General features: G+C 43.1%; 1 protein-coding gene across 1 annotated transcript in view; it reads left to right on the forward strand.

The window, feature by feature from the left end:
• Nucleotides 1-12968, forward strand: part of LOC111958772 (oxidation resistance protein 1-like) — a 181774-nt gene that overhangs the window by 14088 nt on the left and 154718 nt on the right. Inside the window, 1 exon segment of the mRNA XM_023980037.3 lies at nucleotides 10675-10762. Coding sequence (XP_023835805.3) covers nucleotides 10746-10762 — 17 coding nt within the window. The 5' untranslated portion in view covers nucleotides 10675-10745.

The raw sequence follows: 12968 nt of genomic DNA on the forward strand, positions 1-12968 counted from the left end.
TCTGAGTCTTATAGGATCCAGATTGTTGGCCAACACACACACACACAACACACACACACAACACACAACAACACACACACACCACACAACACACCACACACACACACGACAACACACACACAGAGGAGAGGGAAACAAGATGCCCTTGGAAAATACGGCCTATATACATCTACAGTACAACTATAAGAAAACATAAATATAGGAGTCAAAAATGATGGAAAGGGTGTTTACTCTGTCTGCAGTAATTGACTGAATTTCCATAATCACCTTGTGTTTCCTGCCAAGCTAATGTGACCTCTATTAGTGTGTGAGTGCGTGCCCACTTGTGTTGTGCCAGAACCTGGGTCTTAGAGATGAATTAGAGGGGGAGAGAAATGTAAACGAAAGAAGAGAGAGAGGAGAGAGAAAGAGAGAGAGTTCTGTCCCAACAAAGGGCTTACAGAAGCACCTAAGATCTTCTCCACAGATTCTGTCAGACTTGGCCCTGACAGTAAATCTCAGTAAGACAAAAATAGTGTTGCAAAAAAGGTCCAGTTGCCAGGACCACCAATACAAATGACATTACCTCTTGGCCTAAACATCAGCGCCACAGGTAACCTCCACAAAGCTACGAACGATCTGAGAGACAAGGCAAGGCAAGGGCCTTCTATTGCCATCAAAAGAAGAAATATATTTGACATACCAATTAGGATCTGGCTAAAAATACTTGAATCAGTTATAGAACCCATTGCATTATTTAGTTTTGAGGTCTGGGGTCCGCTCACCAACCAAGGATTCACAAAATGGACAAACACCAAATTGAAACTCTGTGTACAATGTAAAACACCCAAATAATGCATGCAGAGCTAAATTAGGCGATACCCGCTATTATCAAATCCAGAAAAGAGACGTTAATTCTACAACCACCTAAAAGGATCGATTCCCAAATCTTCCATAACAAAGCCATCATCTACAGAGAGATGTACCTGGAGAAGAGTCCCCTAAGCAAGCTGGTCCTGGGGCTCTGTTCACAAACACAACAGACCCCACAGACCCCGGGACAGCAACACAACCAAATCATGAGAAAACAAAAAGATAATTACTTGACACATTGGAAAGAATTAACAAAAAAACTGAGCAAACTAGATGCTTGAATTTGAATAGATTTGGCCCTGAACAGAGAGTACACAGTGGCAGAATACCTGACCACTGTGTCTGACCCAAAATTAAGTTAATCTTTGACTGTGTACGAGAATAGCCTTGCTATAGGCATACCGTATCTGGCTCTCACGAGAAGACATGCTACTTGTCTGCAAGACGTCGAAAGCTTACTAGCACCTGCCACAAAGATAGTAATGACCACTATCACTCCTAGCGCAGTATGCAAACAGAACATTTCCCTCAGATTACACGAGCCAACCCAAGTATTTCCAAAAACAATTTAATTAAACTTCCATAATTTATTGGGTGAAATACCACACGTCAGTGCAATCCACAGCACGCCAGAATTTGTGACCTGTTGCCACAAGACCACAGAGCAAGCAACAAACCACCATTGTAAATTCACACCATATTTATTTATTTTCCCCTTTGTACTTTAACTTATTTACACACGCTACACACTGTTATATTGACATTTATTATTTTGAGCTTGTGGGTGTAGTTATATTTACTGTTCACTTATTTATTTCTTTATTTCACTTTTTGTCTATTACATTTCACTTGCTCCTTGGCAATGTAACCATATCGTTTCCCATGCCAATAAAGCCCCTTCAATTGAATCGAGAGAGAGAGAGAGACCGCAGAGAGACGAAAGAGAGAGAGAAGAGAGGAGAGAGACGAAGGAGAGAGAGAGAGAGAGAGAGAGAGAGAGCAGAGAAGAGAGACCAGAGAGAAGAGAGACCGGAACGAGAGGAGAGACAGAGAGAGAGAAGAGAGAGAGAGAGACGAGGAGAGGAGAGAGAGAGAGAGAGAGAGAGAGGACGGAGTGAGGAGAGACAGAGGAGAAGAGACCCAGAGCGAGAGAGGAGAGAAGAGAAAAAGGATAGTCGAGCGGCGCGGCCAGCCGTTATGCGAGGACGAAGCGCGACACACACATTTGACGCCATGATCCCAGCACGCCCACACAACACGAATCTGAACGACTGGCCAGCGACAACATAGGCACTAGAGAAACGGAGATGAGCGGTAAGAATCGAAAGAGGTGCAGAGCCCCCACCGATTTCGACGCGACGAGACAACGCGATGAGAGAAGAGAGAGAGAGAGAGAGAGAGAAAAAAAACACAGGACTGGGACAGTGCTGCACATGGGTCTAAGTCATTTTTTTTCTTCATATATATATATTTTTTCTTCTCACCTTTATTTAACCAGGTAGGCCAGTTGAGAATTACAACTGCGACCTGGCCAAGATAAAGAAAAGCAGTGCAACGCAAACAACAACACAGAGTTACACATGGAATAAACAAGCGTACAGTATGTAGATGTTTTAGGACATTTTAATAAAGGCTATGTAAAACAAGAGGATTAAGAGGATTAATTAATCCTGAACTTTTAAATTTGAATCTAAGGTATTGAGATAGCAATGAAACTAGATAGCAATGCACATACAGCACTGTGTGGGTGACAAATATTTACATGGTTTTGTCCCCTCTGTTGGTACTGTATTCCTGTGAGTTTGTAGCTTGCAGATCCTGCTTACAGTAGGATCTATCTGTATCCAAGCCTCTGTCATTACAGTATCAGCCAGTGTGTTGACTGCTCTGTCAGGCTTTAGTATAACAGTCCTTATAACCGGCTCATAATAACCACTGGGCTGTTGGGTGTCCTCCGTCAGTCCACCAGGCAGCTTTCAACAGAAGTGCTGACCAGCAGTATTATCGACCAGCAGTAATACCTGCTGTCCTGTCTGTCTACCTGTGTGCAGTTTACCCACACTGCTAAGCATACCTGGGTTCAAATAGTATTTGAAATAGAGTATTTGCTTTAGCCTGCCTAGAGTGTCAGGTGAGTGGGTTTTGCACTTATTTTGGTTCCATTGCAACAGGCAAGATCAAACGAGCACAGCTAAAGTATTTGAAATTATTTCAAATAGTATTAGCAGTTCTTGCTGCTAAGGGATTCTCTTCAATGCATTATCTGACTGTCTGCTATTTGTGTTTGTCAGGACACTCGGTCCGCTCTGAGATAGTTACACTAAAACACAAGGCTGGCTTAATGAATGAATGTGGGAAAGAAAACCCCTTATCTCAGACAAGGTCCCTAGTTACTGTACCTCCTACCTCTCTGTTTCTCTGGTTTAAGTCCCAACCTTTCACCTTCTAGTACGTCAGGAAAAAGGTGTAAACTGCTATGAAACTGATCAACAAATGTGTTTGTGTTTTTGTGCGTATCTGCCTGTCTCCCTGCCTGTCTGTCTGTCTTTGTACGTGCGTGTGTGTGTGTGTTCAATCACAAATAGTATTAAAACCCTTTTTTAAGTTTGTTGGAGGATTTTGTTTCCCCTGGCCCTTCAGAAAGATAGTTTGGAGCGTTATTTACATTTTTCAGAGATATGGCTCCGGTTCATCCGTAAAGCATTTTCTGGGTAATCATTTTAAAGCTCTACAACACTGTGATCAATGGAGGATGAGTCAAAACGAAATTGTGCAACTCTTTGAAATTGCCCGACTTTTCTCTTTATTTACCGTGTACTGTATTCTCTCACAGATTACAGCACATTGCTGAATGTGTGATGAAACGTTGTATAATAACAACATTTCTCTCTGCAGCATTTATATATCTTCTTATTATGCGGGGCCTTCAGAAAGTATTCATACCCTTTAACTTATTCCATATTTTGTTGTGTTACAGCCTTAATTCAAAATGGATTAAATAGATTTTTTCCCATCTACCCGCAACACCCCATAATGACAAAGTGAAGACATTTATTGAAAATGAAATACAGAAATATCAAATTTACATAGATATTCACAATTATTTTATTTTATTTCACCTTTATTTAACCAGGTAGGCCAGTTGAGAACAAGTTCTAATTTACAACTGTGACCTGGTGTAACAGTATAACTTTAAACCGTCCCCTCGCCCCGACCTCGGGCGCGAACCAGGGACCCTCTGCACACATCAACAACTGACACCCACGAAGCGTCGTTACCCATCGCTCCACAAAAGCCGCGGCCCTTGCAGAGCAAGGTGCAACACTACTTCTAGGTTTCAGAGCAAGTGACGTAACTGATTGAAACGCTAGTAGCGCGTACCCGCTAACTAGCTAGCCATTTCACATCCGTTACACTGGCCAAGATAAAGCAAAGCAGTGCGACAAAAATAACAACACAGAGTTACACATAAACAAACGTACAGTCAATAGAAAAATCTATGTACAGTGCGTGCAAATGTAGAAGAGTAGGGAGGTAAGGCATACCATAGAGGCAAAATAATTACAATTTAGCATTAACACTGGAGTGATAGATGTGCAGATGATGATGTGCAAGTAGAGATACAGGGGTGCAAAAGAGCAAGAGGATAAATTACAATATGGGGATGAGGTAGTTGAGTGTGCTATTTACAGATTGGCTGTGTACAGGTACAGTGATCGGTTAGCTGCTCTGACAGCTGATGCTTAAAGTTAGAGAGGGGGTATAAGACTCCAGCTTCAGTTATTTTTGCAATTTGTTCCAGTCATTGGCAGCAGAGAACTGGAAGGAAAGGCGGTCAAAGGAAGTGTTGGCTTTGGGGATGACCAGTGAAATATACCTGCTGGAGCGCGTGCTATGGGTAGGTGTTGCTATGGTGACCAGTGAGCTGAGATAAGGCGGGGCTTTACCTAGCAAAGACTTATAGATGACCTGGAGCCAGTGTGTTTGGCGACGAATATGTAGTGAGGGCCAGCCAACGAGAGCATACAGGTCGCAGTGGTGGGTAGTATATGGGGCTTTGGTGACAAAACAGATGGCACTGTGATAGACTGCATCCAGTTTGCTGAGTAGAGTGTTGGAGGCTATTTTGTAAATTACATCGCCGAAGTCAAGGATCGGTAGGATACGAGGGTATGTTTGACAGCATGAGTGAAGGAGGCTTTGTTGCGAAATAGAATGCCGATTCTAGATTTAATTTTTGATTGGAGATGGTTAATGTGAGTCTGGAAGGAGATTTACAGTCTAACCAGACACCTAGGTATTTGTAGTTGTCCAGATATTCTAAGTCAGAACCGTCCAGAGTAGTGATGCTAGTCGGGTGGGTGGGTGCAGGCAACAATCGGTTGAAGAGCATACATTTAGTTTTACTTGCATTTAAAAGCAGTTGGAAGCCACAGAAGGAGTGTTGTATGGCATTGAAGCTCGTTTGGAGGTTTGTTAACACAGTGTCCAAAGAAGGGCCAGATGTATACAGAATGGTGTCGTCTGCGTAGAGGTGGATCAGAGAATCACCAGCAGCAAGAGCGACGTCATTGATATATATAGAGAAAAGAGTCGGCCCGAGAATTGAACCCTGTGGCACCCCCATAGAGACTGCCAGAGATCCGGACAACAGGCCCTCAGATTTGACACACTGAACTCTATCTGAGAAGTAGTTGGTGAACCAGGCGAGGCAGGCATTTGAGAAACCAAGGATGTTGAGTCTGCCGATAAGAATGTGGTGATTGACAGAGTCGAAAGCCTTGGCCAGGTCGATGAATACAGCTGCACAGTATTGTCTCTTTTCGATGGTAGTTATGATATCGTTTAGGACCTTGAGCGTGGCTGAGGTGCACCCATGACCAGCTCGGAAACCAGATTGCATAGCGGAGAAGGTACGGTGGGATTCGAAATGGTCGGGGATCTGTTTGTTAACTTGACTTTCTAAGATTTTTGAAAGGCAGGGCAGGATGGATATAGGTCTATAACAGTTTGGGTCTAGAGTGTCTCCACTTTTGAAGAGGGGGATACCACGGCAGCTTTCCAATCTTTGGGGATCTCAGATGATACGAAAGAGAGGTTGAACAGGCTAGTAATAGGGGTTGCAACAATTTCGGCGGGTAATTTTAGAAAGAGAGGGTCCAGACTGTCTAGCCCGGCTGATTTGTAGGGATCCAGATTTTGCAGCTCTTTCAGAACAACAGCTGTCTGGATTTGTGTGAAGGAGAAGCAGGGGGGGGGGCTGGGGCAAGTTGCTGCAGGTGGTGCTGAGCTGTTGACACTGGTAGGGGTAGCCAGGTGGAAAGCATGGTCAGCCATAGAAAAATGCTTATTGAAATTATCGATTATCATAGATTTATCGGTGGTGACAGTGTTTCCTAGCCTCAGTGCAGTGGGCAGCTGGGAGGAGGTGCTCTTATTCTCCATGGACTTTACAGTGTCCCAGAACCTTTTGGAGTTTGTGCTACAGGATGCAAATTTCTTTTTGAAAAAGCTAGCCTTAGCTTTCCCCCACTGCCTGTGTATATTGGTTCCTGACTTCCCTGAAAAGTTGCATATCGCGGGGGCTTTTCGATGCTAAAGCAGAACGCCACAGGATGTTTTTGTGCTGGTCAAGGGCAGTCAAGTCTGGGGTGAACCAATGGCTATATCTGAGCTTAGTTCTACATTTTTTTAATGGGGCATGCTTATTTAAGATGGCGAGGTAAGCACTTTTAAAGAATAACCAGGCATCCTCTACTGACGGGATGAGGTCAATATCCTTCCAGGATACCCGGGCCAGGTCGATTAGAAAGGCCTGCTCGCTGAAGTGTTTTAGGGAGTGTTTGACAGTGATGAGGGGTGGTTGTTTGACCGCGGACCCATCACTCACGCAGGCAATGAGGCAGTGATCGCTGAGATCCTGGTTGAAGACAGCAGAGGTGTATTTAGAGGGCAGGTTGGTCAGGATGATATCTATGAGGGTGCCCGTGTTTACGGATTTGGGGTTGTACCTGGTAGGTTCCTTAATCATTTTGTGAGATTGAGGGCATTTAGCTTAGATTGTAGGACTGCCAGGGTGTTAAGCATATCCCAGTTAAGGTCACCTAACAGGACAAACTATGAAGATGGATGGGGGGCAATCAATTCACATATGGTGTCCAGGGCACAGCTGGGGGCTGAAGGTGGTCTATAACAAGTGTCAATGGTGAGAGACTTGTTTCTGGAAAGTTGGATTTTTAGAAGTATAAGCTCTAATTGTTTGGGCACAGACCTGGATAGTATGACAGAACTCTGCAGGCTATCTCTGCAGTAGATTGCAACTCCACCCCATTTGGCAGTTCTATCTTGTCGGAAGATGTTATAGTTAGGGATGGAAATTTCAGGATTTTTGGTGGCCTTCCTAAGCCATGATTCAGACACGGTTAGGATATCAGGGTTGGCGGAGTGTGCTAAAGCAGTGAATAAAACAAACTTAGGGAGGAGGCTTCTAATGTTAACATGCATGAAACCAAGTATTTTACGGTTACAGAAGTCAACAAATGAGGGCACCCTTGGGAATGGGAGTGATGCTGGGGGCTACAGGGCCTGGGTTAACCTCTACATCACCAGAGGAATAGAGGAGGAGTTGGATAAGGGTACGGATAAGGGTAGTGCGTTCAGAACAGAGAGTAAAAGGAGCAGGTTTCTGGGCGCAGAAGAATAGATTCAAGGCATAATGTACAGACAAGGGTATGGTAGGATGTGAGTACAGTGGAGGTAAACCTAGGCATTGAGTGACGATGAGAGAGGTTTCGTCTCTAGAGGCACCAGTTAAGCCAGGTGAGATCACCGCATGTGTGGGGAGCAAAAGGGCTATCTAAGGCATATTTGGCAGGACTAGGCGCTCTACAGTGAAAAAAAGACAATAATCACTAACCAAAACAGCAATAGACAAGGCATATTGACATTAGGGAGAGGTATGTGTAGCCGAGTGATCATAGGGTCCAATGAGTAGCACTAGATGAGTCAGTGAGCCAATTCCGTAGTTGCTGCTACACTAGGCGAGCTGGAGACACGGCGATTCAGACAGCTTGCGGGCCGGGGCTAGCAGATGGGCATCCGGCGACCTCGCAACTGAAGAGCCTGTTGAAACCACCTCGGACGGTTACGTCGGCAGACCAGTTGGGATAGATTGGTGGGGCTCCGTGTCGGAAGTAAAGGGTCCAGGTCAATTGGCAAAAGAGGTATTGTAGCCTAAGAATTGGCTGGTGGTCCTCTTTGGCTAGCTGGGAGATGGGCATGGCTCAAGGCTAGCTCCAAGCTAACAGGTGCTTGCTTCGGGACAGAGACGTTAGCCAGGAGTAGCCACTCGGATAGCAGCTAGCTAGCTGTAGGAATCCGGAGATGTGGTAGAGAAAAAGCAGTCCGATATGCTCTGGGTTGATATCGCGCTATGCAGACTGGCAGGAATTGACCGGTTTGGGGCTGGCTGATGTCCGAGTTAACGGTGAGGACCGCTAGCAGTGGCTAGTTGACTACTAGCTAGTAGCTAGTTTGCTGGCTAGCTACTGATGAGGGTTCCGGTTCTAAAGTATAAAAATAGCAGATCCGTACCACATTGGGTGAGGCGGGTTGCAGGAGAGTATATTCAGTCCGTAGATTGAAAGTGAGATAAAAATATATACAAAATATATCAGAAGAAAACGATATATACACGGGACAAGACAAAAACACACGTCCGACTGCTACGCGATCTTGGATCAAATTGTCACCCAGTGACTGTTGGAAAGCAGACTGAACCAGGTTTTCCTCTAGGACTTTGCCTCTGCTTATAGTTGTATTCCATTTATTTTTATCCTAAATAACTCCCTAGTCCTTGTCGATGACAAGCATACCAATAACATGATGCAGCCACCACCATGCTTGAAAATATGAAGAATGGTACTCAGTGTGTCATGGCCGTTTAAAGGAGTGGACCAAGGGGCAGCGCGATTGGAATACATCATTTAATTCAACAAAGAACACTTAACAAACTAACAAAATAACAAACTAACAAACGAAACGTGAAGCCAACGTAGTGCTCACAGGCAACTAAACATGGACAACTACCCACCAAACCAACATGGAAAATGGCAACCTAAATAGGCATGATATAATAACCTACATTTACATGTTGCGTTTATATTTTTGTTCAGTGTAGTTTACAGAGAACTGTTCCTTCTGTTTTGGTGGGATTTATTAAGTAACTGGCTTCTGTTCAAGCTTTTAACTTGTTTTGGAGCTTTATCAAGCCAGGTATCTGGGTTTCCTCTCAAGCGGAAATGCTCAAGGAGAGAATTTGATTGTCTGTCATATTCTTCCTCTCTGTCGCAGATGCGACGCTGGCTATGAAGTTGGCTTACTGGTAAACRTCATTTTAGGGGGAGATGGTGATGACTATCAGCTGTCAGTATAGTAATTTATCTGTAGGTGTTTTGTAAACTGTACTACTTAGAGATTGTCCCTTTGTAACAAGCACATCTAAGAAATGTATAAAGTTAATGTTCTTTTCCATAGTGAAGGAACAGGAAGAAATGTGTTTAATTTAATTTTGTAGCCTGTCCAGATCATAAAGCAATTGTCTATATATTGGGTCCAATATTTAACATGATCTTTCTTCCTGATCCAGTGTTGGATGCTGTATGACGCAACAATAATTTCCTAACAAATACAATAAAGTCCTCATGATCATCATCAACATGCGGTGACCATGTCGTAACCTAATAATAGCCGATAATATCCATCTGATGCCTGATGGATGTGACCTTTAACCTAGTTGTTTGGTCTCTCTGTTGTCAGAGATAATGCCTGGGGCTTTTAGCTGAATAATCCTTAATCCTCGGAGCTGAATTTATATCAAGCCCCCTATGTAATAGTATGTTACACCAGGGTTTCCCAAACTCCGTCCTGCTTTACAAAACTATTGGTTCTTAACGATTTTCATTAGCTCTTATTCATAATGCACATATTACAGTACATTACTGAGTAGAGTTTGAATGATTGTGTATGTGTGTGAGAGGTTCATTCTTTCTGCATCCGACTATAAATTTAAAGCTACTCTAACCACATAGGTTTCACATTATCCTTTGGTGCTGAAGAGTGGCAGTTTCACTTGGGCTGAATTCCAAATCAACCCGCTACCCTAGAGCTAAACTGAGCTGAGTGGCCCAGTCAGTCATTCAGTCAGGCAGCCTCAGTCCCCTTCCTTCTACTCTCCTCCTCCCCCACTCTTCTTATTACAGAGGAGAGGTTGAGAAGTGAGCCCCACACGGATCTGTCTGCATTAATTATTGAATCGTTTCCTCCACTGTGGTAACCTTTACAGAGCATGACAGGGCAGGAGGCTAAAGTCCCAGACATTATACTGGAGGGGAGGAACACACAGGAGCAGCAGAATATGTATGGATACTGTATCTGTGTGCACCACTTTGTATTCCTCATTCATTTACCTGTTCAGACGAGGCATAGTAAAGGCAGAGTCACCTGTTGAAGTTGGCCTGAACCAGCTGGCATGGTATACTGCACGTCCTGTATAACAATGTTGTTTTATAAACCATAGCTGTGTTTTGTGCACTGTGCCCCTCTTCTAGCTGCCTAGTCAGTCTTCCCCTATCAGTTTGAGGGCAGGTAATTGGGGTTGTTTGGGGGGAGTGTTCAGCCGTGCTACCCTGACAGCTCCTGGGTGACACTGGCATGCTGAAAATCTCACTGTGTTTGTGTCCTCTCTCTCTCTCTCTCTCTCTCTCTCTCTCTCTCTCTCTCTCTCTCTGTATATCTCTTTCCCCTCCTCTCTCCCCCTCTCAGGTCTACAGTCTGAAGGCTCACCCTCTCAACTAGAACGACCCTCTGAACAGCAGCAACAAGACTTCGCCAAGATGTTCAGCACCAAAAGGTCAGAATGGTCACAGATTTGAGCTATTTTTGTACATTTGTGGGAGGGGGGGGCTGTCACAAATCTCAGGGGCATTTTAAAATGGCTTTTTAAAATGGCTTTGTCTGATACAAACTGACATTTCATGTCAGCTGTTTTTGTATTTTTGCTCATGTTTTGGAGCTGAATTTGACTTTAGAGAAAGAGACTTTTGAGTTCAGGTCAATACAAACTTTATTTTGCCTCTTTTCAATCACAAATAATGCCAGATTAAAGGTGCCTAATTTATTCATAGTTCTATTTGTTTCTATTTGAGTTATTCTTCTTGAAATATAATGTTATTGTTTCCATAAGACATGGAGACACACGCACACACATACACACACAATCAGACATAATCTGTAATGAAATTAAGCCAGGCATTAGTATTGCAAAAMAGATCATTAATTGCCTGTGGATTACATCCTGAAATATAATTAATATTCACCACTGGAACTCCTCCCTCATATTTTCAGAAGTATAAAAACACTCTCATCCCAGAATAAAATTAAACAAACTGCCTAGCTTGACTAATCACATAACAGTGCATGTTCTAACAGGAAGTTACAGCTAGTTCACAAAAATATATTAAATAATGGTCAAAGGCACCTTGCCTAACATCAGTGTTCAAAGAAAACCAATGGGAGTTCTCTGCCTTAAACGGTTTCTCAGAGCTTTGTCTAAATGATCCCCACATCAGGTCAAATGCATGGTGAGAAAACTATTTTGTACTGTGTTGAATGCTTCTAGAACGTCAACTTGCTAATAGAGGGCTTTTAAGATAAGTACCTTATTAACTGAAATTAACTGAAATGTTAAGCTCCCAACCGTTTTGGTCTGGTGGGGCGAAATGATACCTATTTTCCTCACAACATGTGAGAGGGACCATCCTGAAAATTACCTTAATTATCTTTAAAGAAGATTAGAAGATTTTCTATGACGTTTTTTTAATAAAAACGGCATTGCGACCTGATGATAATACAGTATGTGAACATAATATAATGTAATATAATATAATCAAGTGAAGMTGAGATGATTCACAAGGTGGATGAATCCCTTGATGATGAGTTCTCCTTGATTGAATCGTCCCCTTCCCSACTGCTCCTCAGAACCCCGTCATATCATGCTAATGACACAGCACACTCCTTTCAGAAGCGACACTCTCTCTCCCCCTCTCTACAATCAAGCCTGGGCATACTGTACTCTTCATATTTATACCAGCTGATGGAAGTAATGGTCCCATCAAGACCTAACACATTCCCCTGCTTGCTGACAAGCCCACTTCATTAATGTCCAACAGCCTCTGTCACATGTAGAACAAACAGCCCTGCCGCTGGAAGCCAATGTGGGTCATCAAATAGCTTTTTCCTGAATTACATAATGTATGAAAATGACCTTTTCTGCTTCCTGTTGTTACGTAAAGCAGAATGTGTGTGAGTATGAGTCAGCCTCGGATGGAACCTTACTGTATTTGTGACAATGCGTTGTTTAATGAATGTAAATCAAGTCAAGATTTTTAAGCACCTTGAACCTATTTCATACCAACAAACATTAAAATGTTTGAATTGTATTGTTTGTTTGTTGTTGTTCTTGTGGTGGTTGTGATTTGGCTGAGTGGCGTATGAATGGGTTTTGTTCCTCTGTGTCCCGCCCTGAGACAAACGCTGTGCTAAAATTAAGATTTAATACTGTTTATTATGATTTATAGACAGCATAACATACATGGTGCCAACACACAGGGGGAAGAGAGGTTGTCGTGATTCTAGTCATGCATATGAAATGCATATAATTATGAGCAGGTTGAGTAACGTATGGTAAAACTAAGATACCTCACTGTCTTCAGGGGGACTGGATCAACTGAACAGATGACATGGATGTGCTGAAAATGAATATTTTATAGCAGCCCATCTTGAAAATTCACAGATTCTCAAACTCATTCCCATTTTGCTGAATATGAGACAAAGTGTATTTCTTCTGCTAAACTGCTGAACGACCCAAAAGACGACTGTGGAAATCTGTTTATCTGTCTAAAAGCCTGAGCTGCAACTGTGGATTTTTCATATTGGTTTTCCATCCTTGCCTCCCCACCCCCTCCGTGCCGCACACACACACACACACAAACACACAGTAACTGAAGTGTCCATCTGCATACACACAGAGACTTTCATTAAAAGCATGTCATTAAACT

The sequence above is a fragment of the Salvelinus sp. IW2-2015 genome, linkage group LG35 (assembly GCF_002910315.2).
Source record: "Salvelinus sp. IW2-2015 linkage group LG35, ASM291031v2, whole genome shotgun sequence".
Taxonomy (NCBI): domain Eukaryota; kingdom Metazoa; phylum Chordata; class Actinopteri; order Salmoniformes; family Salmonidae; genus Salvelinus; species Salvelinus sp. IW2-2015.